Source organism: Eubalaena glacialis, chromosome 8 (assembly GCF_028564815.1).
Source record: "Eubalaena glacialis isolate mEubGla1 chromosome 8, mEubGla1.1.hap2.+ XY, whole genome shotgun sequence".
NCBI lineage: Eukaryota > Metazoa > Chordata > Mammalia > Artiodactyla > Balaenidae > Eubalaena > Eubalaena glacialis.
In genome coordinates, this window is record NC_083723.1 from 80,718,762 (window position 1) to 80,745,490 (window position 26,729).

Here is a 26,729-nt window from a genome sequence, read left to right on the forward strand (position 1 = left end):
AAGTATTGATTTGGGGATTACAAATAAATTTTAATCAGTAGGTGATGCAAATATGGAATCCACTAATAATGAGGCTTGACTATATCATCTCATGGTTCCTTGGTGAAACAGTCACTATGACAATGATATATGAGCTGGAAGGAACCTCAGAAATCTCTTCTGGCTATCTTCTTTGAGACTTTGGGAGGCTAGTACAGTGAGATGACTTATCCAAAACATCCAGTGCATGTGCGACACACCTGGGACTAAATCCCAGGTCTCCCAGCCACAGTTGGTGCTCTGTCCACTACATTTTATTGGGACCAAATGCAACTATTTAACTTGCAGGTGGGGCTATATGCAAAGCTTTGTGCACACTTCCCCCAGTTTATTCTCTGCAATAATTAAAATTTGCTTTTGATCAGAATGTTCAATTTGAGGTCTCACAGTATATGGGCACAATGAACAACATGTATAAAAAAAAAAAAAGGAAAATCTCAACCCTGAATGAAATCAGGCACAAAATGAGAAATCAAAAGAACTCAATAAAATATCTGCAGCAAGAGGCTTTGACTTTTTAAATTTAGTTCCCCAGTAAGCCAATTCATAGATGGGTAATATGAGGGGGAAATGATGTGGAAAAAGCCAAACGTGCTGTAGAATTAGAGATGTGAGCATGTGATGCATAAATAGGAAAGATGTGCCGAGATGTGATATTTTAGTTGGAAAATTACTCATGTATGTATATTTATAAATGTATATATTTTGATGCACGATGATCTCAAATTTTTTTGATATTCCAACAATTATTATACAAAATTAGGTTATTCTTTATTTGGCTAAAAGAAGTACAGAATTTAAAACCCAAATTAAAAATGGCTCATAACTAATGTGGCCTGCAGGCTGTTTGATAAATGCATATATTTCAAATGAACCAATGAGCTAAAAAAAAAAAAACAAAAAGAAGAAAGAAAGAAAAGGCAAAGATTTAGTATGTTCTCTGATTAAGATCCTCTGCTTATCATCAATCAGTACATCATTTCTTTTACATATAAGATTTCTAATTCAAAGAATTCCAAGCTACCTTTCTTGCTAAGACTTTCTACATTCCAAAGTCTCTTCCTCACCACTATTATAAGGTCACCCATTCCTTTGGAATGATAAGTCAGATGTTCTTACCTGATATTTACCAAACACCTTCAGATGCATGGTATGATAAACTTTTCTGTTATTTATAGAACAAGATGTAGTTACACCTTTATTCGTTTACTGCACTTTTCACATCATTTTAGAAGGAATTTAAAATTCCTATTCAAGGCCCCAGCATCCCATTTATTTATCCATTTCCATCTGAATCGGTGTCTCAGAATCCATCCTTTCCATCCTTTAAGGTAAAAGATGTAATTCTCACTCATGCACAGCATCGTCTTACAGTTAATTTTGTAGTGATCCTCCAAAACAGAACCTCACTTGTTTCAAGGATAATTTTTATTGATGAGAAACATTTTGCAGATTTAAAAAGATAATTTTCTTATTTATGTGACATTTTCTGTTTTGAAAATTTTCTTTTCAAAGATTAAAATCCCTGACGTTCTCTTTTAGGAAAGTAGCTGATCCATCAATAAGGATCCCATCCTCTTTCAAAAATGAATCGATTAATCATGTCAAAAGATCTCAAAGGCTGATCATAGGGCAAAATGTGGCCTCCACCTCGAACAATTACCTTAAAGAAGAAAAACAGAAGAAAAACTGAAATTTAGAGAGTCGGATATTCCAGATAAATGGAAAGTTTTAATTTGGATTAAAGTATTCTTAAAGCTTACATGAAATAAAGAACATATTATCCCAATCCATGCCTTTGGATATGCTGATTTTCTGCTTTTGATAGCATTAATAATAGGTACCTTAAGGTAAGAAAGTTTTAAAATTGTGTAGTTATTCAATTTTATACCAAGTTGCGTTCATCTTTGACATGTATAGAACTGGAAAATTCCTCCTTGTCTTTTTCCTCTTGGGACAGAGCTGTCTGCGCCTCTGTGCTGTGCTGTAATTCTTACCCGGTTACGGCACTAAGGTGGGGAGACCTACCCCAGACCAGCTCTGCCTGCAACTGGGTGGAGGAATCTACCTAATTCCACCCTTCAGTTAGCTGGTCCACTTGGCTGTCACACTAAGCTGTACCTTCCACCTTAGCCTGTACCATTAATAAAGGAGATATTTTGATCCTCCAGAAAATTAAAACAATAACAAAAGAGAAATCCTTGATAGCTGAAATTTTAAAAGCCCATTTTTGAGCAGCAAAGAGTTAGAACATTCTATTTGTCCTGACATTTTGTTATGAAACATTTTCAAACATATAGCAAATTTGAAAGAATTTCATATATGCACCATTTAGATATTCTCATTAACACTCACTTGTCTTCTTATAGATGGATCTCACTATCCATCTATTAATCCACCTTATCTTTTTGACACATTTCAAAGTAAAATGGGGGTATCAGTATACTTCTCCCCAAATTCTGTGTAAAATTTACATATAATGGAATCCACTAGTCTTAGGGGTAAACTCAACAAGTTTGGATAACAATGGACCCCTCTGTCACCTCTCAGGATATATAAAGCATCCTTAAAACTTCTGCAGTTGAGGTGAGTTCAGACTCACACAAGGGCCTACAAGGGGCCACCCTTACGCCAGGCTCTGCACTCGGAAAGTCTATGGTTTCAGCCAGTGTCCCAAGGACCTCTCTACAACAAGGGCAGGCCTTCATGATTCAAAAAGGGAAAGAACCGACACTTGAGTGCTGGGAGGCCGCATGCAGGAGATATCCCTGTGGCCTGAGAGGTCCTGTTGCACGTGTGGAGAATGGACAGGAGTTAGTAGTGGCTGATGTAAGTGAACACATGCAGTAAAGCAATCACGTTCAGTGACTTCTAGCTGCTGAATCACTATCAAGAATTAAAGACTACTTTTAAAAAGTCCCTTTATTAGAGGCCGACCTTGTACCTGCATCAATCTGAAAAGAACTGAAGCAGAAAAAAAACCCAAAACAAATATATTTGCATAGTGTGTTGATTATATTACCCCCCCCAACACCCACCATCTTCCAACCTTGCTGTGAGATAAGCGGATCAACGTTATTAGATGAATTTTATTTTGCAGCTTACAGCTGCAGAAGCTGTGCCCTGAACAACGGCAGAGAGCACCCTTCACAGCAGCGTCGAGGAGACTGGAGCTATAAGGGGGCTTGTCCAGGTCATAAAATTGTAAGTGGAGGAAGCGGCTAGAACCCTGGCTTCTAATGCAAACACCAGTGTTTTTAATCAAATTACAGTACTTACACAATAACTCCTTACTTTGAACAGAACTTTACGGCTTAGTCACAGAACGTTTCACTCGCCTCTGAACAGCCCTCTGAGGACTGAGGTTGGCCTTACCCCTCATATACCACTGGAGACATCTGCTTTATGCTACCCTCCATCAGCCGTCATCTGTGCCTTGCTGCTATGACAGTGGCGTCCATCTACCATTTGTGTTCCAGCTTGCATCTGGAAACCCAACGTGTCCCACTTTTTGTCACAAACTGAAAGTAAACACATCTGTGACAAGAGCCTGTGCATGTGGCTCTGGAGGGAAACTTCTGCTGCCCCCACTATCCCAGGCTAGAATTCTCTTCCTGTAGCTTCTCATCCAATTCTCCGGCCTTGGTAGGAATCCGATGAGTGATTTCTATGCAGCTTCAGCTCAGCTGAGGACATTTAACGAAGTCATGTTTATGACAAAACCCAGCTGCTTAAGCTGGAAATGAGTTTGGTGGCAACCATCCAGAACAGTAATAAACTGAATACTCAGGAGCTAAAGGTCATCCTGTCTTCCAGACCAGAGCTGCCACTAATGGGGGGATAGCATAGTACTTGATGGCCTGGGCTCGGGAGTCAAAGTGCAGGAGCATGACCAGAGGCACAGCAAGCTGTGTGACCTTGGGCAATTAACTTCATGTCTCTGAGTTTCTGTTTCCTTAACTGTACAACAGAGAATAATATTATGTCCTGGGATAGTTGTATAAGGAATTAATGGAATAATATCCATTGGAACACTTGGCACAGTGCCTGGCCTGGGATGATACTTAAGAAATATCAGCCACTGTAATTATTCTTCCAGTAATTATCTGTGTTCAAAATCCAAGATCAAAATGCTTGTATCAACCTAACCAACCTAGAACATTGTGTTCCTACATTAGCAAGGAAAAATCTTGGTTTAAGCGAGTTAACACAGTAGTTCTCAAACAAGCGTGCATAAAAGTACCTGAGCTTGTTAAAGCAGACTGCTGTGCCCCCTGCATTGGCAGGCAGATTCTTAACCACTGCGCCACCAGGGAGACCCCTAAGAATTTGCGTTTCAAACAGTTCCAAAGTAATGTTGGTGCTGTTGGTCCAAAGACTACGCTTTGAGAACCGCTATTTAAACCAACTTTCTATTTTGTGAGAAATCAGGCAGTTCTGTTTTTACATCAAGGGAGAATACAAAGAGAAATTTGGTTAACATCTACTCATGACCTCACCTTAGTGTATTTTTTCCTGATCATCTGCTCTCCTGGTGTTTACACACACACACACACACACACACACACACACACACACACACAGTCTCTCTCTCTCTCACACACACACTAACATCCACCTTCTACATCCATGATAAACAAGTGGTAAAGAAGAGATGACAGGGGTTAGGTGTTATAATTCTTATTCACAGTGAGTTGCCTGATCCCTGGTCCAATTCTGAGCTGCCATATGTAATGACCAAATGACATCATAAATGGTGTCATTAAGATTGGAAAGAAAAGCTCATTTAGGAACAAAGTCTTTTTCACATACCACAAAATTCTCGATGTTCTCTATCAGATTCCCATACAGCATTTTACTGAAGTTAACCTCAAAAATAAATTTATGAGTGCTGAAAAAAAACCCACTCTGCTGTTTATAGCCAAGGCACTCACCACTCACGAATCAAGAACACAAATCACTACAGAGTTTTTAGAGCTGTGTAAAAAAATGTGACAGGGTCATGATTACATATTTAAATGTGACAAGATTAATCTCAAGGCTCCCTGGATAGAAATGGTCTCATCACCAGAAACTGTATTTTTTGGGTACTTTCACACTAGAACTGAAACTCCTAAACTCATGTGTTCCAGATGTCATGAATTTTCAAAGGGTTATACAAAACACTTTAAAGCTTCATTCCACTTTACGTTTTAGAAAACAATACAATGCTCCCTGGAACTAGAAACATGGACCTAGCAATAAAGGTTTCTCAGTTGTGCCTTTTGAGATGAAATATAGATGGAAATTCACAATGGGTGTGTTGACATAGATGTGTCAGGGGAGACTTCCTGGGAGTCCTGGAGGAGCAGATCACCGGACAATGGTGGGTTGGGGAGGGGGGAAGGGATGCACTAAAGACAAAGGAAACTGTGAGGTCAAAAACAGTGGGGCGGGCTTCCCTGGTGGCACAGTGGTTGAGAATCTGCCTGCCAATGCGGGGGACGCGGGTTCGAGCCCTGGTCCGGGAAGATCCCACATGCCGCGGAGCAACTAAGCCCGTGTGCCACAACTACTGACCCTGGGCTCTGGAGCCCGCAAGCCACAACTACTGAGCCCGCATGCCACAACTACTGAAGCCTGCACGCGTGGAGCCTGTGCTCTGTGGCAGGAGAGGCCACGACAGCGAGAGGCCCGCGCGCAGCAGCGGAGGGTGGCTCCCGCTCGCCACAACTGGAGGGAGACCGCGCACAGCAACGAGGACCCAACACAGCCAAAAATAAATAAATAAATTAATTAATTAAAAAAAAAAAAAACCAAAACCAAAAAACAGTGGGGCATGAAACTGCATGGCACGTGCAGTAATCCAAAAGAGGTTCCAGTTGTAAAGAGTTAGTGGGAAAGCAGAAGGGACAGTTGAACAGGTAAACCCCATGTGACATGCTGCTGGGATGCATGGACCTTATCCTATAGGATTTGTGTGTGTGTGTATGTGTGTGTGTGTTAAAATACACATAAAAGTATCATTCTAACCATTTTACATTGAACAATTCAGTAGCATTTAGTATATTCACAGTGTTGTGCAACCATCACCACTATCTAGTTGCAGAACGTTTTCATCACCCCAAAGGAAACCCTATACTCATTAGCAATCACTTTCCATTCCCCTCTTCCTGCCAGTCCCTGGCAATCACTAGTCTACTTTCTGCCTCTATGGGTTTGCCTATTCTGGATATATCCTCGAGGGTTTTAAGCAGAGTAGTGATACACTCAGATTTGCATTGTAGAAAGGTGACTTAGTATGTAATGAGGGGGCTGATTTGGAAGGAAATGATACTGGGGCAAGGAGGCAAATTAGGAGACTAGATCTTCAGGTGAGAGATGATGTAGGCTCCTAAGACAGATGGTGAGAAGGGGAAGGGAAGAGAGATGTTGGGGTAGAAATAATAAAATTAGTGATTAATCAGACAAAGTTTAAGTGAAAGCACCCCCCTCCAACACACCAACATCCTCCCCATTTCAGGCTCCTGACATGTGCAGCTTTGCAAGAAGTGATGTTATTAACCAAGAAAGAAGAAAAGAGGCACATGGCAGAAGCAGGGTTGGGAGGCAGGTGTTACAGCATAGTTTATAGTCCTTGTTTTCTACTACAGGTTGATGCAGACACTCAAGAGAATCTTGTTTGTTAGTTTCTGATTTACACTAAATTTCTTTTATTATTTTTATTCCATTCCACATTTACAAACTCTTACCTTTTTGTTTTCAGACACTAACCCTGAGTAGAAATAAAATAAATATGCACTCAAATAAAAAATATACTAAAAAAAAGGGTACTTGGTAATGAGAATAAAAAATAAGCCAAAGCTTGTTAGCAGCCACCTCTTAACAAAGAGTGAGGCAAGTCACTTTCAAAAAAAAAAACAAAAAACAAAGTGAAGGTCAAGGCTCAGGGCTGCTCCCACAACACTCAGGGAAAACGCCTTCAGATTCACCACTGTAAGTTCTTGGGTAGCAAATAATTATTGAGGGGAAAGGGTGCTTTAGCTGACCTAAATGTAGCCATCGCAGTGGCATCATTTCTAGAGTAGTCAATATAGAGCTTTGATGCTACCTTACAGTTCCCAAGAGGCTCTCTAGGTGCACCATCTAACTTAATCAGTTGCAACAATATCATAATTTAGGATTTCCACTTTTGATTATGACACAATAATAGCATGGGTCAAACCAACCCCACTCTATTAAGAACAACAATAAAAGCTTAAAGGCATGGACTTGGGATTTAGCAGATCTGGGTTGGAGCCCAGCTCTGTGACTTGGGCACAATGACTTAACTAACTCTATTTTCCCATCTATAACATGGGGATAAGAATTAGGGTGACCAGTTGTCCCAGTTTGCCCAGGACTGAGGAGTTACTGTGAACATAAAACTTTTAGTGCTAACACTGAAAAAGTGCCAGGCGATCTGGAATGGTTAGTCATGCTAAGAATATTTAACTTTCTGTGAGAATTCATAGAAATAATGCATATAAAATGTTACATGGCACTTGGTCCACAGATGTGTATTAAGCTTGCACCACGTATCATACAGGCAAATAATAAGCACTCAGCCAAAGGTCATCATACCATTATTATCTGAATTTTTATGGTCAAAGGAATATGTTTTCCCTTTAAGAGCAGAGAAAGATTAGAAGTTACTAGGAGCTGTAAACTTCATTACTATACTTTTTCAGAAAGATAGATTATAACATTTTCTTTAGGAGGGGAAAGATAGATTATAATATTTTCTTTAGGAGGGGAAATATTTCTCTTCCAGGCTTCTTTTATTTCCGTGCTATGAATCTTTCCTTCCCATGGGAAAGAATGTTCCAGTTAAAGTAAGAAAGCAACTTAAATAAGAAATCAAACCTCTGTCAATAGACTTAACTGTCTAGAGTGAATTGTATCCCTTAAGCCTGCCAACACCAGGATCCATCCCATTCTTTCCACCCCCTTTCACCTCATGCAATGCCAAACACCCTCTTCTCCCCACACAGAAATGTCAATCAAGCAAGACCTTACTTGTCTCAGCAGAATGGCAAAAAGCTGTTGTGTCTTTTTTCCCTTTTAAGAACCCACTTTACAACATAGGGTTTCATGCAATTAAAAAGTAATCAAAACTTTACTCCCTCCATGTGCAGTTTTTATATTAGATATCCACAAGAGGATAAAAAGCACAATCCAGTTCATTAATTACCCTTACTCAATATCTAGCTTTACGATCCACATTTGTAGTTTTCTTTGGGAAGAGAGAATGAGAATGGGGGAGGAGAGGGCAGAGGTTATGGCAGCAAATGCTCTCTGCCAGGAGTGCTGTGAGGACTTAGATCCTGACTCACTGTCTTCTGGGTAACATGGAAACAAGAGCCAGCCAACTTGCCAAAATTTTGCTTCCTGCAAACAGTAGTGCAGGCTAGCTCCAGCAGTGGTGTGCTGGAGTTCTTTCCCACTGGTTTAGGAGATTGGATTATGCACGTGGCTGCCCCACTCCGCATTTGGTGACATCGTGTTGGTAGCCTGAAATCAGCCATGGTGGGAGTATTTACACCACGGAAAGTGGCAAACACTACAGATCAGTGGCTCCCCTCCCTCCCAAGCTGGTTTACTCTCAGACCACTGGTTCTCTGACATTTTGATGTTCCTGGGGAAACATGAGACATTAAGGCATTCTTCCTCTTTCCCAAAATAAATCAAAGAAATATCCATTCAAATGGGTAAATTATCTTCTCTGAAACCTTGGCGCAGGATATCAGATGGGCTGGGTTTCAAATATTTGCAGGAAGGTAAGAAGGTCCTGTTGCCTGCTTCCATTCCTGCCTGTTCCCACTGAGTTCTAGTATTACTGGCAGTAATAGTTTCAAGACCACACCACCAAGTTGTCAGGATCCTTCTGTGTATCAGAGCCCCTAAGACACTCCAAACGTGGTCTTTTTGGGGCCACTCCTGACCACAGAGGGTATCTACATACAACTGTGTTCCTGACCCACAGCCTAAGGGGACCCCAGACCCGCAAATGCCCCCAGGTTCCGGGAATTTAGAAGACAAAATATGGCAAATGGTGCAACATTTTCAATGATGCCATTTGTTGAAACAGAACAAGGCACACTGTCTTTACTGCTAAACTAAAGAGCGCAAGGCAAAAATAATGCCCTTAGTCCAGCTGACAACGTAGCAATACTGCAACACAACTTTATTTTGTTCCTTCATGCTGCCCATTTCTCTACCCAACTCCACGCTCTACCTTGTTTGTTTTTTGGCTCCATTTACTATTCCCACAAGCAACTTTGTAAATCTGGTTATGCTTCAAATTGAAACAACGAAAAGTTATTGTTTAAAAGGCAAACCCCCATTCCTCTTTGTTCCTCAAATAACATTAGTTTTTAAAACCCGTTCTCCATGTGCAGATAATACTTTAAATGTTAGCCTTCTTAGTATTTATTCGCTTCCCATAATGAAATGGTTCTCTGCTAAATTTCAATAGATTATTGAAAACCACTCAATAGCTAAGAGAAAATTATGCATCATTGCTGAGCTGCTATACCTCAGCAAATAGATCTGCTATCCAATTTATATTTTAAATAATACAATAAATTAGCCCCCTATTAACTAAGTGCATATTTGGGTAGCTTAATTTAGTAGCCTTCTTTTTAAGCTAATCAGTCCTCTCTAATGAAATAGAATCACATGAACTAAGAGAACTCTTGGCAAATAATCAGAGTAAAATTGGGAGTTGCTATTGTTTATTATTGCCTTTGTTTTCAAGAAGCAAGCTGTATGTTTTTTTAAGAAAAGGGAAAAAAAACCCTCAAATACCGAGAATTCAATTTTTTTTAAAGGAGAGGACACACTAGTCAGCCACTGAGATAATGAAACTTCTACAACCCCCTCCATAAATTTTTTTCCCAGAATATTTCTCCTTTTTTCTCTTATGTAACACAGAAAGGAAATAGTCTTCAGTGGACATAAACAATGCATCCTTTCGTTTGATAGGCATTGTTTTGAACTATTCATCATCTCAGCATGTCTAGTCTATTTCCTAGAAGACATTCTGGTGTGTACAAATGGTGAGTAACTATTGCATTCCTTGAGAATTGTAGTATTTGAATATACACACAAATGAGAGGGGTGTGGGCATAAGGTAGGGGACAATTTGATTTTAATTCTAATTCGCTGAACATTTACTGAGTGCCAGGAACTGTGCTAAGGGGTTTGCTACAATCATAAATCGTACATTATTCCTGTCCTCAAGGAGCTCAGTGTCAAAGAGAGGAGGAAGGCAATTGAAGAGGCAAATGAACACCCAGTGTGGTACATGCAACAGGAAATGTACATAGAGAGAGATGCAGAGAAGGAGGAATTCTGGGAGAAGGGCTTCCTAGAGGTGATGCTGGAGCTTAGCTCTGAAAGGCAAATGGGGGTTTTCCAGGCAGTCAGAGGAGTAGGAAGGGCCTTATAAGAAAAGCGGAGGGAATCCATGGGAACTATTGGCTGACAGAACAGTAAGGTGTGCTTGGGGAATTATAAGGTGTTTTGTTTTGTTTTTCAGGATTCTGGTTAAGAAGGAGGGAGAGTAAGAGTCCAGGCTGGGGGAGGAAGCAGAGGCCAGATCAAACATCTTTACTCTCCTATGTAAAGAGTTCAGACTTCATTCCTCAGGTATCAGGGAGTTAGTGAGGGATTTTAAACAAGGAAGAACAGGATCGGACTTGCATTTTGGAAAAAGCACAGAGAGAAAGGTAGGTTGGAGAGAAAGGAGACTAGTTAAGACCAGTTAATGAGGCTATTGTAAAAGGGAAAAAGTTTAAACAACTTAAAAACACATATTTAGTGTTCTTGAATAGCATCTTTTAAAATTTGTGCATTTTCTTAAAACACCACAAGGCAAAAACTGTTTCATTTTAGAATTTGTAATGTAGGGTAGCCATTGTTTTTTTATGTCCCCCAAAATGCTGTATGTTTTTTATTGGTTTGTATAAAATCAGTGTTTTTCTTTTTAAGTAGTTCTTTGTGGTTTCTGTGTCAAGCACTAGGAAGTGAGTAAATCAGGTCAGTGAGAAGGATACTATAAAGCAGATGTGAGAAAGGCTAGCTGAAGAACTGGGTGAGTAGTATTTGCCAATTACTATTCTTCTTAATTTTCTGGTAAGACTCACAGCAAAGCGACTGGCTAAAAAACTTCACTTCCTTGTCGTTTCAATGGAAAAGTGATGGAAGTGAGGGGATTTGTGCTGTGTTAGAAAAAAGATTCAGGTTCTTCTCCCTGTGGTCTAGGCCTTGCCTGCAAATCCAGGCTTAAGTTGAAATGTCTATTTTATTAGTTGCTTCTTATACTGAGCCACTGTTGGTAAGCTGAAGTGATAAGGTGCTGAAGGAATAAATTTCTAATTTTTTTAAAGCTGGTTATTTTGATAGCCAGCATCAGCCCAGGCCATCCAGAAAGAAAAGTGCATCCACAGAACCAAAGCAGTACCAAGACTTGGATATGACATGTCCACTCCACCCTTTCACTGGGTGTGGATGCTACAGTCTTTCAATTGATGGTAGCCAGAGAAGAAGATGGGAAAGAGAGCAAGAGAAAAAGAAGACAGACCATGTATATTAGACATGGGAAAGGACATTAAGTGCCCCCTTCCACTTAACAAGCCCAGCTGAAAGATGCCTAGAGACAAGTCCAAGAGCTGGTGAGATAGTGGAATAACCAGAACCCTTGTACATTACTGGAAAGAATACAATCAATTTGGAAAACAGTTTGGCATTACCTAAGGAAGTTGAAGATGCTCAAACCCTGTGAACTCATCCATTCCACCTCTAGGAATTATTCTTAGAGAAAGTCTTGTATGCAGGCCCAAGGAGATATTTGCAAGATTGTGTACAGCAGCAATATTTATAGTAGCAAAAAGCTGGAAACAACCCAAATGCCCATCAGCAGTGGAATGGACGAATGATATAATCACACAATGGAATACTATGCAGCAATGTAAAAGAACGAAGCACAATTTTGCATGTATCAACACGATGAATCTCAAAGTATTGAAGAGCAAAAGTATATTGCAAAATCATACAGAATAATTCCTTTTATATAAAATTAAACATGAAAAGTAAAATATCATTTATGGAGATGTATATCTGCAGTAAAACTATTAATTTTTTTTAAAAAGGAAAAGGGTGATAAAAAAATCCAGGGCAGTGGTTTACCTCCAGGGCCAGTGAGGGAAGGGGATGGGCTGCTGGTAATGCTGCATTTCCTAAGTGATTGGTAAGCACAAGGGTATTCATTTATCGTTTGTTTTATCTTACACAAGTATGTTACGTATTTTTGGATATTATTCAATTTTCAACTAAAAAAGAAAAGAAAAAACCCACCTACTGATGCTGCCAAACTCACAAAAATGAATCTTTAAGAAATTTAACGTGTTCTCTGTTGTGCTTTTTCCTTCTGCCCAACACAGGGATGATGAGATGGACCCTATGTCTAAAAACAGTAAGTGGGGAGGATACAGAGAAGCAATTGAAGGAAACAAAGGCAAAAGTGGGAAGTCCCCCTCTGGCAAGCAGCTCCAAGAAGACAGAGCTGGTGCCAGAATGGAAACCTTGGGACTCCAGTTGCTGCATAAAAAAATAAATAGAGGAACAAAAATAACACCCACATGTCCATGCTGGAGAGCAGAAGAGCAAGAAGTTGCTGAACATTTGGTTTTTTTGTTTTTGCTAGATTATTTTTTACTCTCTAAATCTAAGCTCTTATATTCCCCTTCTTCCCTGTTTCTGTATGTTAGAAGCTCAGTACAAATGAAAAAAAAAAAACCCCAAAAAAACCCCCAGAACAAAAGCATTAAGGCTGGGTGCTTCATTTATTGTCAACAGGGATGTTTCAGACTATTGTTAAACTAGAAGGGACTCAATGCTTTAGAAACATCTCATCACTCAATTTAGTGATTTTCATATACTTTTGTTAGACTGCCATGCAGCAAAACATGGAACTCCTCCCCAGTCCCCTCTACTTCTTCCATCTCTCATCAAGACAGTTTCCTTGTTATGGTGAAGGGAAAACTGGATACAACTGCAGTATTTCTAGTCCTATCTGATGAATAATACTCAGCCCATTTCATCATCTGAGCCTTTAAGACATAGTATCTCTTAAGGACCCTGTTAGATGGGGTTGGGGGAAGCGTCTTGCCCTGTGAAAACAGATTCATGCTAGGAGAGGTCAACAAAGACAATAAAATAAATATTTATTACATGCTTACTAGATGCCAGACAGAGTGTCAAGTAATAAATGAGCATTATCTTAATTACTTCTAATAATGAATCCTTCTGCAAGAGAGGTAGGTATTCATATCAACCCCAGTTTACAGATGAGGAACCTCTTGGAGAGGTTAAGTAACTTGCCCAAGGTCACACAGCTAGTAAGTGGTAGAGCTAGGAGCTAATCCAGGTCTAACACAGTATTCATTATCTTAATCCCTAAGCTATAATGTCACTTGAGTATGGTGATAATAGAAGTAGTGAGAATCGCCAAGGTAATAAAAAATAAATAAAATTCAAGCTCATAACTTCTCAATCTGAGGTCACCAAAGGTGGTCCATGGTTTGGGTTGGGGAGAGTCTATGAATTATTTTCAACAATTCAAATAGGCTAATCCATGGGTTCTTTGTCTTTTGTGTGCCATGGACCCCTATGGCTGTTTAGTGTAGCCTATAGATACCTCTCAGAATAATGTTTTTAAATACATGATTCACTCATATATATATTATGATACATATCATAATATATATACATATATATTATAGATTACAAATGAAGCCATTACATTGAAATGATCAAAACACCTAAACATGAATTTGTGATACATCCTTCTATATGAACACATATAGAAGAGCAACCTGTGGGTCTGATAACTCCTGTAACTTTAAAGTAGTGATGGTCATAAGCACTGTTTCCAGCTATTTGCAACAGCATCTGTATTTGATATGAAAATATCTCTGCTTTCTATGGTGACAAAGTCAAAGGCACTGCTAATACTGCTGTGGTTTGTTGCCTACATTCATAATGGAAGGAAATGATGTTTCAGTTAGAGGTTAGTGAAAATAAAGATGCAATTTTTTTCCCTTCTAAGTTCACTGACCCCTTGAATCCTAACCACAAACCCTTACCCCAGGTTAGGAATCTATTAAATAACCTAACGATCACCTAATGGAAGTGCTAAGTTTACTCCTGATAAGGCTTCAGTCTAAATCATTGCATTTTTATTTTTGCTTTGGCATGGAACTAATTGTATCAATCTATTATATCAATAGTATTTGATCAATAATTAATATCCAGAAACACACTGTGACTGGTGGGCAACATCTTTGCTGAGAACTCTTCTGGATGATGTTTACAGAAGACCCTGCTTGATCTAGTTGTATCTTTGTTGGAAAGTAACAGAAGACTTCGCATATGAGGATCACATCATTTCAGTATGGGACAGAATGCTGCTGGGAAAAGGAAGCTAATGTTTTGAGTAAATAAAAGAGTTCTTCTACGAGTCTAAATTACCAATGGTCTATCAGTATTTTGAGAGAACAAAGATCACTTGTAAACCTACAATGCATGGCAGGGAACTGAGGTTTAAAATTTAGTTTAAGGTTTTGGCTGAGGATTTCAGAGAACCAGAGCCATACCAGTAAATACTGTTGACTAGAGGACACTTTTCTAAATGTGATGCTTCAGATCAATGGCTGGTTTGTTAAGAGTAAATCTATGTTCTCAGGTTTCTGGCTGGCCTGTAAGTAACTAAAATAGGTCAGGATTTAGAGCACCCTTTAGGCATCAGAACGGAAGTTTATCCAAACGTAAGCCACACAGGATTCCTGCAAGATGGAAGCCATTTCCTTACCAATAGAGGAACAAAAGACATCACAGTTTAGGGTTCCCCAAAACCAGCTGCATATTAAATTCCCTAAGAAGCTTAAATATTGATGCTCAGGTCTTACCCCAGACCAGTAAAGTCAGAATATCTGGAAATAGGCCTTGGGAATCTATATGTGCAAGGGTTGAGACACAATGGCTTAGGAAAATGTAGTGGACAAGGATGGTTCCAAATTCTTTGCCGTTCTTGCCATCAGGAGGAATCTGGCCTTGCTCTGTGATTTGCTTTGACCAAGAGAATGCAATGGAAATAACAGTCTGGGGCTTTTGAACCCTGGCCTTAAAAGGATGGGCATCTTTTGCTTCTCAGTTTGGGAGACCTGCTGCTATGCTGTGAAGTCCAGACCAGGACACTACATGGTTAGAGGTCATATGGAGAGAGCGCTGGAGGACAGGAGATTCCCTTGGAGACTACCTAGGAGACTACCTTACCCAGCTTTAGCCAAACTCTCAGCTGAATGCAGCTGCGTGTGCGACCTCGGCCTACCCCAATCAGAAGAACCGCTCTACTGAGCCCATTCCACCCACGTAATTGTGAGAAATAATAAATTATTGTTGTGGTAAGCCAGTAAGTTTTGGAGCGATTTCTCACTCTGTAATAAATAACTGAAAAAGGGAAATATTTACTGACAATTCTTGATTCTTTTCCCTGAAAGATCTGTTGTTCCTATCTTGGAATCTTGATGTGAACTGAAAAACAAGGCTGGATCCATCTTTCTAATGCAGGTAGAAGACATAATGACACTAAGAGCTCAAGTGAAAGCTTACATTATGCAAACAAAGGAAGACCAATACCCCATGTGGCCTTAGGCAAACCACCAACTCCTGCTGCTGTCTATTCACCCACCCCCACGCAAACCCTGAGAGCTTGCAACTGCATTGTCTCCGTGGCCTTTGTGGTAGACAGATGCATCATCAGATCCCCTTTCAAGGACGGACTTGCGGCCCAGCTGTGGGAAGTCCAGTCAGCAGACGGCCTCCAGCTCCTTTGGGGTCTGCCTCAGCTGCAGAGCACAGCCTTTCCCCAAAATGATGCCCTTCCTGGGGCATCCCACACTTGGTGACTAAGTGAGGCGGGGGTATAAAGGCCTGATCATTTTTGTCTGAGGCAAGATGCTCTGATGGAAACTACTCTCTCTGGAGCTCCCTTGCAGTTGGCCATGGTTTGTCAGGCCTCTATCATAGTTTGGTTTTCTCCTCTGCCAATTCTGCTTCCTACCCCTTCCTTTATCAGGTGTTAATCCCTAATAAACATCTTGCACTCCAAACTTTGCCTCAATGCCTGCTTCTGGAGCATCCGTGAAGCTCTTGATGGCAAGTTTTATATTGAGGGCAGGGGTATGTTTTGATTGCTATGTCTGATTTTCTGCCCACAGTCTGATTCCCAAAAGTGGACAGAAGAACTTTCCCCAGGTCTGGAAGATGGAGACAAAGAACCCATGAATCAGGCCCTCCCTCTTGGTAAAAATCCAGACCTGGGAGAGAGATGAAGATTCTGTTTAACAATTTCTGTAACAAAGCCAAAACATGTTCCCAGGAATTAGCTGCATTTGGTAATCACTGTCTCAAATCTGTTCAACAGTTACTTTCCTCCATTAAATATTGTTTTAACTTCTCATGCCCTATCAACTAGTTGAATGCAATAGTTACATTTATTGCTCTTTGCTTACTCTGATTTTGTCAGTGCAACCAAGGACTTGCTGAAGACCTTTCTGGAACTGTTGGTTTCTTCAGAAATAGTTTCTAATGCTCCCTAAGATGTTTAAAATTCTAAATTAAAAAAAAAAAAAGAATTATCAGAAAGTTCAAGAGAGGCAGGTGGCCAGCTCGGTCATTCTGTGGATTATCCGTGGACATGTTGAAATCCTAGCCTGACCTTCCCTTCCACTCGAAGGACTGTGGTTATTCTTTTCTCCATTTTTCAGTTGTGTGTAGTCAAAGAAACAAAACGGTTGATGTTAGTTTTAGAAAAGCACAATTAAGAAGCCGTAGTTGTTCACTGTTTTCTGTCTGCACACCAGGCTTTCCCCATCCTCCTATTCCTTGTAAGCACTCTGCTTTTCTTTAGAAAACAGCCTCTTCTATGTGGACGGGATGCACTGCCAAACACACTGGCCACCACCCACACTCTACCCACCTCTGTCACCACCACCACCAAGGGCAGACTTGTAGCCCTGGTCCGGTGGCCAACCAGAATATTCCATCCTTCCCGCTCCATGGCCCCCACAGGTACTTAAAGCACAGCGGTGCCGGGGAAAGAGCAAGATGTGGGCTGTCAAATCTCAGATACTATTACTATTTGAAGCCTTAATCAAGTTTTCCAGGTGAAACTTCTGTTTCTACATTTATAAATTAGTAAATACAATCACATAAGTTACAGGGGAGCTATGAGTATTCCATAAAATTGTGGATAAGAGAGTGTGTGGCAGACCACTGGCCTGAGGGCTTGCAAATGCTGAAGGATTGGTAGCCATCCTTAGCGTCTCCTTTGGCCTTCCTGACACCCCCATGCACCAGCGACCAGCCCACAGCCGGTAAGTGGCAAAACTGAAATTCACATAGGTTGGTCTAACTCCACAGTCCACTTTCCTCTCATTACCCCAGACCGCCTCCCATTGGTCACGACTCTCCAAAACAGTCAAGCTTTGAGGGTGGTGGGCTCCCTCCCTTGGTTTCTCTGTATGTAACCCCTAACAGAAGGTCCGATTCCTGTTGGAAACTCAGGGAGAAGCCCCTGAGAAGAGTGTGGCAGACCACCGTCCTGAGGACTCCATAAGCCAAACCTGGGTCAAGGTCAAAGTATAAGTCATGGCTCAGGGCTTGTGCTTTTGGGGGCTGGGGGACTCACTGTGACTGCCTGAGGAGGGCACCAGGATGACACCAGCATGCCAGGCGCTCCCTGTGGATACTTAGCTTTCAAGCTGGTTTAACTACACAGGAAACACCATGTCTCAAACAGGGATCAGTCCTCACAGCTTAGACATTACAAAGCTTGTCTCCTCTATTTCAGGACCTCAGAATCAAGTATCAAGAAGGTGGTCTCAGGAAGTAGATGGAGAACCTTCTTCCAATACAGCTCCGAACATGACTCCCTATTTCCTGGGGATCCTCCTTCTCTGACCTCTTTCTACCCTGAATTCATCCTATTGCTGCCATTTTAAACTTTCCAAAGCTTTGAAAATGTGCTTAAACATCTTCCACGGCGACAAACACTGTATGCTTCCACTTATATGAGATACTTAGAGTAGTCAGATTCATAGAGACGGGGTAGAATGGTGGTTGCCAGGCTCTAGGGAAGGGGGAATGGGGAGCTGGTGTTTAGTTACAGAGTTTCAGCTTTACAAGAGGAAAAGAACTGTGGAGATGGATGGTGCACAACATTATGAATGTATTAATACCACTCAACTGTATACTTTAAACTGGTTAAGATGGCAAATTTTGTTATGTATATTTTATCACAATTTAAAAAATTGGAAAAAAAGCCCCTTCAGTGGCCCCCCACTACTTAAACAACGGAACACTCACCCCTTTGCCTACCATCAAGGTCCCATGATCTCTTTCCAGTTTCTCTCCCAGCTTTCACCCTTTACGCTCCAGATTAGAAACCAGACTGTGCTCTGCCTGTACCCTGCCCTGTAGGCTCTCATTCTGAGGCTCTGCCCACCATGTTTCCTCTGTTCATTTTAGCCAATTTCAGCATCTGTTCTTTTACTAACATCAGAAATTCCCAGGTAAAGCTATAACCTTTCTTAACACTGGATGAACCTTGCCTCACCACCTACTGAGCTCTAGCACCTTTTAAAAAATCCCGATACTCTGTCTATAGAAGGGCACATGCATGTAACTGAAGAGCTAACACTGGAAGTAAAATACATTATTTCTCAGGCCTGCTTTAATTATGGCAGATGTGTATGCAGGCTCCAATTTTAACTGTACTAGTTTACTACTGCCAATCCATCATTCCAGAGGTGGGTGCCCTTATGAAGCAGAAAACCTCTGGGCTGGAAGCCAGGGGGCCTAGAATCTAATCTCAGCTCAGACATGAAATGGGTAGGAGACTTTGGAACAGTCACTTAACCTCTGGGCTTCAGTTTCCCCACCTGGAAAATGAGATCTAAAATTTGTTTCAACTAGAAAATGCTACCTAGAGGATGGAGATAATCCATCCTGTAATTATTGAATAACCTAAGCTGATATTGATAATGAAAACATAAAATAAAATTAATGATGACTCAATTTGCAATCAGGAAAAGAGAGTTGTTGGAAACAATGCAAAACTCATGGTAGAAGAAGCTACACCCAGTATGACTGTATAGGAATGAAAATTGACCAGGGACTCAAGTCTTTCTTTTAATGTTTACAAGGAAAATAATTAATCTCTGTAAGAATATTTTCATTGAAATAAAGATAGAAAAAATGCTTTTTTCAGAAAATTTAGCTTCATGAAGTTTTTTTTCTAGAAAGATGTTTTTAAAGAAATTTATCAGTGTTATTATTCTGATTAAAATTTTATATTCTGATTAAATTTTATATTAAATGTGGCATCAAAAAGTCTTTGGAGTTGAAATGACAACTCAGTGATGTAAGAACAAAATGTCCTGCATTTCAAAAGCAGTGGCAACATCAAAACAGATCCTGAACAGCAACTGTGACATTTGGAGAAAGGCAGAGAAAGACCCCAAAAGGAGCAGCAGGGTGGCCTTGACAGTGATGGACATGGGTTGTCACCAGCTAGGGGGAGAGAGAGGATTAGACCTTTGATCTAGACTGCAACACTACTGAGTCATACAAACAAACACATCACACTCTGAAGGCAACTATCTATGCTACATTGCTTGCAAACTGAGCCCCTCCGGACATTAATGAAAAATATACTTCAGATCTTTCTTTGAAGATATCTTAGAGATAACTCAGTTCAAACCTTGTATTTTACAGATGAACAAACAGAGGCTCAGAAAAGCCTATGACTTCCCAGATGATATAACAAGGGAGGGTCCAAGTCTTAGAATGGCACAGATTGTGGAGGCCAGACCAACAAGGGGCAACAAATAGCACTCATTCTTCATCTGATCTCCGAAGGCTGGATGGAGCTGGTTGGTTTTCCTGGGCCTCCCTTGATGGAGAAACTGCTCCCCATCTCGGTACCTTGACACTCCCCTGGGAGAGCTGTCATTCCTTTAAGTGGACATTTTAGGGAACCATCCGGAGACAAGTCTACTTTGGTTTCGATTTTTAAATTAAGAGCTGTGGAGTTTGGCAGAGAGTGAGTTTTCTTTTTTGGCAGACACATACACATGCTTCTGTTTTGTGCGTCAAATGCTAAAAAGCCAAGTCCATGGTTGAGGCCCATTTCTTTCATTATCAGATGCCTGACATCTGAACAGTATCCTTAATCCACAGAGAATGCCTTTGTGAACACCAGAGCTCCTTTCCCTCCTTCATCCCTGCCCCTCCCCCCAATCTCCACACACCACCCCCAATCCTATGCTGAGGCATTAGGGGAAGGAGTGCTGTCAGCATTGTAAAATCACCTACATAAAATGCAGATCCCTCGCCGCTGTGTGGTAAAACACTTCTATCACAAACATATGTGGGCCTCGCTTCTTTTGTTAGCCGGTTTTTGGCAGCCAGAGGAGTGCCATTTCATCTCTCAATGTGTTTTGCATTCACCAGAAGAGTCAGCGGGCTCAGTGTGATATTTGCCACAAGTTTCTGAGTGGTGGTCAATCCCTTTTCCCACCTCTACGGCCCAGGCTGCCCTGCAGCCCCAATCTCGCCCCCCAAGCTGGGCATTCCGTGCACAGCACCAAGCAGGACACGTGTGATGCCAGGCACTGGAGCGTTTCACAAGGAAGGGCCAGGGGACATAGAATAACAGGTGGCTGAGGCAGCCATCAAAGGATCTGGAGGACATGCTGAATGTGCCTGGTGGGATTCTCATCATAAAGCAGTGCAGCGGACAGGGGGTTAAGGCCGTGCCCATCGCTCCCTGGCAGCTCGGCATGCATGTTTGCCCTTAATGGCCTGAATACTAATATTCCAACTTTCCTCTAAGGGAAAATCAAACATTTTCCCTGATCTTGACTTTTACCATTTATAATTTTCCTTTTTTCTGTGTATATTCTTATAAGTGATCCACGGTAACAATAATAGCAGCAAATGTTTCCTATGAGTCAGGGACTGCTCTAAGCTAATTAGCTTATTGAATCCCCTCAATAATCCTATGAGGATACTATAGACTGAGTGGCTTAAACAACAGAAATTTCTCAGTTTTGGCATCTGGGAAGTCCAAGATCAAGGTGCTAGCTGACTGGGTTTCTGATGAGAGCTCTCTTCCTGGCTTGCAGATGGCTGCCTTCTTGCTGTGTCCTCACATGGCAGAGACAGAGTGAGGGCAAGCGATCTCTCTGTGGTCTCTTCTTAATCCCACAGAATCAGGGCCCTGCCCTTATGACCTCATTTAACCTTAATTACCTCCTTAGAGGCCATATCTCCAAATACAGACACATCCTAAGTTAGGTCTTCAACATCCTAAGTTAGGGAGACACAATTCAGTCCATAACAGGTAGATATTATTACTACCCCTATTTTATAGGAGATGAAGTCATGGTATAGAGAGGTGAAAAACTTGCCCAAGGTCACATAGCTATTAAGTAGAAAATTAAGGAGGCAAACCATGGTCTTCCTGACTCAAATACTCTATTATAGTACTGAGGACACTGGAACACTCTATTATAGTTTTGTAGGCCACTGGAACACTGTAGTATAGTATTGGAGGCCACTGTAACACTCTATTATAGTATTGAGGCCACTGGAACACTCTATTATAGTATTGGAGGCCACTGGAACACTCTATTATAGTATTGGAGGCCACTGGAACACTCTATTATAGTATTGGAGGCCACTGGAACACTGTAGTATAGTATTGGAGGCCACTGGAACACTCTATTATAGTATTGGAGGCCACTGGAACACTCTATTACAGTATTGGAGGCCACTGGAACACTCTATTACAGTATTGGAGGCCACTGGAACACTCTATTACAGTATTGGAGGCCACTGGAACACTGTAGTATAGTATTGGAGGCCACTGGAACACTCTATTACAGTATTGGAGGCCACTGGAACACTCTATTACAGTATTGGAGGCCACTGGAACACTGTAGTATAGTATTGGAGGCCACTGGAACACTCTATTATAGTATTGAGGCCACTGTAACACTGTAGTATTGTATTGAGGCCACTGTAACACTCTATTATAGTATTGGAGGCCACTGGAACACTCTATTATAGTATTGGAGGCCACTGGGACACTCTATTATAGTATTGAGACCACTATAATACTCTATTATAGTATTGAGACCACTATAATAGTCTATTATAGTATTAGAGGCCACTCTATAGTGGTCTCTAACCACTCTGTTACATAGTCTCTACATATGTTATAGGTATACGCATGTACAACACACATACACAAACACACATATCCATATAACCTAATACTGTATACAGTTTTATTCAGTAACAATGATCATTCCTAAACTAGTCAGTAGTTGAGGTAAAAAAAATCTCCCCAACAGAAAGATGTCTACAAGCAAATTTTTCCTTGTGGGAGAAAAGAACTCAATTAAGAGTGTGTGTGTAGAGAGGGTCATGATACCAAAGAGGATAGCATGAATATACTCAGAATTTGTACTGGAAGGGATCTCAAACCAGAGCAAGAAGTTTAGAGCTCTGTCTATGGGATGTGATTAACTTTCTGAGTACAAACTCTACCCTGACCCACCAGGTCCCGTATGATGTGGCCACAGCCAATCCTCCATCTTTGCTTCCTCTCTTTCCTTGTTCCTCCCTCAGATCCACTGGCCCTCCTTCCTTTCCTCAGGCACATCCAGCTTATTTCTGTCCCTTGGCACATTTAGACATTCTCTGCATGGAAACGCCGGCCCACATCCGCACATGGAGGCTGCTTCATGTCCTACTGTCTCACCTCTTCAGGGAGGCTTCTGGGATCCACCATCCAAAGTAGTCCCTGTACCAGCTCTTTCACATCATCCAGTTTTATTTTCTGGCATTATCTGATTTGTGAATGTCTATATTTGCTTATTTTCTGCCTTTATTTCTTCCCTCCTTTGAGTAAAATCTCCTTGATAGAATAGACTTTATTATCATATTCAGTCTGACCATCCAGTCAGTGAATGGGAGGATGCAGTCAGAAATAAAAGAATGTGGGCATTTCATTATTAAACTAATATTTCTTCATTTCTAGCCACAGGCAAAGTATTACTGTATTCTAATCATGGGAGGTAAGTTTAGAACCTCATGAGTATTGATAAATATCTTTTTTTTATACTACCCCTAAGGAACGCCTAACAAATGTCTCTCAAACATGTGAAAAGATTAAATAAACAAGTTTTTTTCCTGAGTGTTTCTCTTCTCTTCTATTTAGTTAACATTCTCTACCTTACTGGCAATTAAATATCAGGGGCAATCTGACAGACATAGGCACACAGGTTCTGGGAACAAACTGAATAAAGTTTGAATCCCAATGCTGTCATTGGATGATTCTGCATTAACTGTTTACCTTCTCAGAGTCTGTTTCCTCATATGTAAGTAAAATGGAAATTATATTATATAATTTTCGGAGGTTGCTCTGATAATATCCATGAAGTACCTATCACAACAGCTGGCACATATTTAGTGTTCAACAAACGAAAGCTATCTTTATCATTATTGAACTTAAATATAGGTAGATGAGCCAATCCCTTATAACTCTGATCTTTTATTTGTCTCTTCTCTTTCATTTATTTTGCACACAAAAAATCATAATCTATCATTTGCCTGATTTATTTACATAGTTTATGTAGATCAGTAGGACTACTGACACACATGGTATTAGTTGGAAAATTAGCTTATAATTAATAATAATAACAGCAACAAAAGGAAACAACCTTACGTGGCCAACAAGAGGGTAATTAAGAAAATTAATTTTATCAATTCAATGGAGTATTACTTAAAAATAAGTTAAGAATCTATACTGTAACTTTGAAAATATGTATGATATAATGTTAAAAGAACAAAACAGCAAGTGCCACATCCTGTACTGGCAGAGACACTTGTTGCTCTCAATCCTCCTACTAAGAAAAACTAGAAAAGCTGGACAAAATACAGAACACACCCACTTGAAAATCCTGAGGATCACCCAAGGCAGCCTGGATATAAGGGGTGTATTAGTTTCCTACTGTTGCTGTAACAAACCATCACAAATTTAAGTGCCTTAAAACAACAATAATTTCTTATTTTATAATTCTGGAGGTCAGAAGTCAGAAATGGTCCCACTGGACTAAAGATGTTGGCTAAGCTAACTAAGATGTTGGCAAGGTTCCATTCCTTCTGGAGGCTCTATGGGAGAATCTGTTTCTTTGTGATTTCTAGTTTCTAGAGGCTGCCTGCATTCCTTAGCTCATGGTCCTTCCTCTATCTTCAAAGCCAGCAACACTGCATCTTTGAAACCCTCTCTGACTCTGACTCACCTGCTTCCCTCATTCACTCATAAGGATCTTTGTGATTATACTGGCCCATCTGGATAATCCAGAATAATTTCCCCATCTCTAAGTCAGATGATTAACAACCTTATTTCCATATGTAGCCTTAATTCCTTCTTTCCATATGATACAACATATTGACAGGTTCCAGAGATTAGGGGGAAGGTCTCTTTGGGGGCCCATTATTCTGCCCACTACAAGGGGCCAGGCTTGCAAACTGAAGGAGAGGGCAACAAGCTGAGTCTGGCATTCTCTGGCCCTGTCCGCATCAAAGCAATAGTTGATTCAGCGGCCAAGAGGTTACAAAACCAAGCATAAAGTGGTAGTTAAGAGACTGGAAACTTGAATGGAGCTTTGGGAGACAAATACTGACCTTCATGCTCTGCCAAACGGTAGAGGCCCTGGTTAATGCCACAAACGTCAACTTAGGGCCATGGAAATAGGCCAGCTAAAGTACAGATTTAAAGTCATTCAATTCCAGACTCGATAAAGGTGCTTGCCTCTATTCTAATTGCCTGACAGAAGCAAAGCAAAATGTCTTTGAAGGTAAATATCATCAGCCAAAAACTCAAACTATCTCTATAATTTTACCTGTTTAATGTCTGACATTCAACTGAAAATTTCTAAGCATATCAGAAAAAAGTACCAAATTACCATATAAAAAGAGAATAAATAAATCTCATGAACACAAAGCTGAGCAAACATACCACACAGGAAAGAGTACATACTGAATATGTCCATTTATAAAAATTCAAAAACTTGCAAAAGTAATCTAGGCTATTAGAAGTCAGGACGGTGGTTACCTTGGGGAGGAGGGGAGTAGTGACTATGGGGTGGGGGGGGGAGGGGCACTGGTTCTATTCTATTTCTCTATTTAGGTAACAGTTACAGGGGTATGTTCACTTTGTGAAAATTCATTTACCTGTATATTTGTGACTTGTTCACTTTTCCATATTATGTTATAACTCAGTAAGTTTTTTATAAGTAACAAAGTAGAATCAACCTTATATTACACTGTTAAAATTATGCAAAAATCTGTACCTGTGCACATATGAATCAATTAAAATGCAATTTCAGATGTTGAAATTGTTGAATTTTTTCTTTTTCTCTTTTTAAAAAAATATTTGAATTGCTATACAACTTGTGTTACTTAAAAAGAGACAAATAAACAACAAAATCAAGTCCAGATTATTTTCTGCAACTGAAGAGCCTCCACTTGTCCAGGAATTTCAACATTTTGGAATCTGTCTTCAGAGTTAACTATTTATTGTGGTCCCCAACTCAATACCAGATTCAAGATCGCTCAAGTTTACAGAAGCAGATGGGGCTGACAAGGCACTTTCCATCCTCTCTTGAGATCTCTCTGCATGTAAACAGACACTTCTTTCTGTCCTTCCCTGTCCCATTTTCAGACTTCATATATATACTGCCAGAACTGTTCCTGCTCTGAGTCATTTAGTTTGCCATTCCACCAGTAGTTAATTCTTTGGTATAATTTATCTCGATTTAGAAACTGTAACGTTATAACTTTTCCAAGTTAACCTTCACTTGAGCCCAGAAATATGTCTCTCAACTGTTTCCGTTGTCCAAGGTAGTTAACATTTTGTGTAATATTTAAATTTCTGTTAAATTTCATGTTATTTAATGGTTAGAATGACCGGGGTAGGGTAGGAAGGGTACCTTTTCACATTAGAATACCCGTAATTTCTGCTGGATCTATCATTTTTTTAAACATAAATGAGTAATTCAGGTGATAACCCAGTGACCCTTGATAAAATACTTTGTGATCTCTCATTTACAATCCCAAAGCAAAGTACTCTTAAAGTAGTATTCCTATGATTAATTTCTGTTTGGAGCATGGATTTGCCTAAAGGAAAACTCAAGCATTAGAAAGCTATTCTTCCAAATACTTGGAGGTACAGAATTGAGGTCCCAGTGTTACCTCACATAAAAAATTGGGGAATAAAATCAAGTCTAGAAGAATAAATTTCTCCTCTTGAGACTCACTAAGCAAAACTAAGGGGCTTTCTTAATTTCTCCAGAAACTTTATGGAGGTAAACAGTGTAATCATCATGTAAACATTAAGGAAGACCTATTCATCTTCGAGGAGCTGAGACCTGCAAACTGGAGGAGCAGTGGACAGGCTTGGCCAGAGTAACATCTGACCCCTAAAGGAGAGGTCACACTAGGGCATCAGATAGATTTTGTCCTGGGGCTCC

General features: G+C 40.4%; 1 protein-coding gene across 1 annotated transcript in view; it reads right to left on the reverse strand.

Annotated features, from left to right (window-relative positions):
• Positions 1-1,461: 1,461 nt before the first annotated feature.
• The window catches only part of CPVL (carboxypeptidase vitellogenic like), a 135,952-nt gene continuing 110,684 nt past the window's right edge, over positions 1,462-26,729 (reverse strand). The window contains exon 15 of the mRNA XM_061198246.1: positions 1,462-1,702. Coding sequence (XP_061054229.1) covers positions 1,598-1,702 — 105 coding nt within the window. The 3' untranslated portion in view covers positions 1,462-1,597. The remainder of the gene's footprint in view (positions 1,703-26,729) is intronic.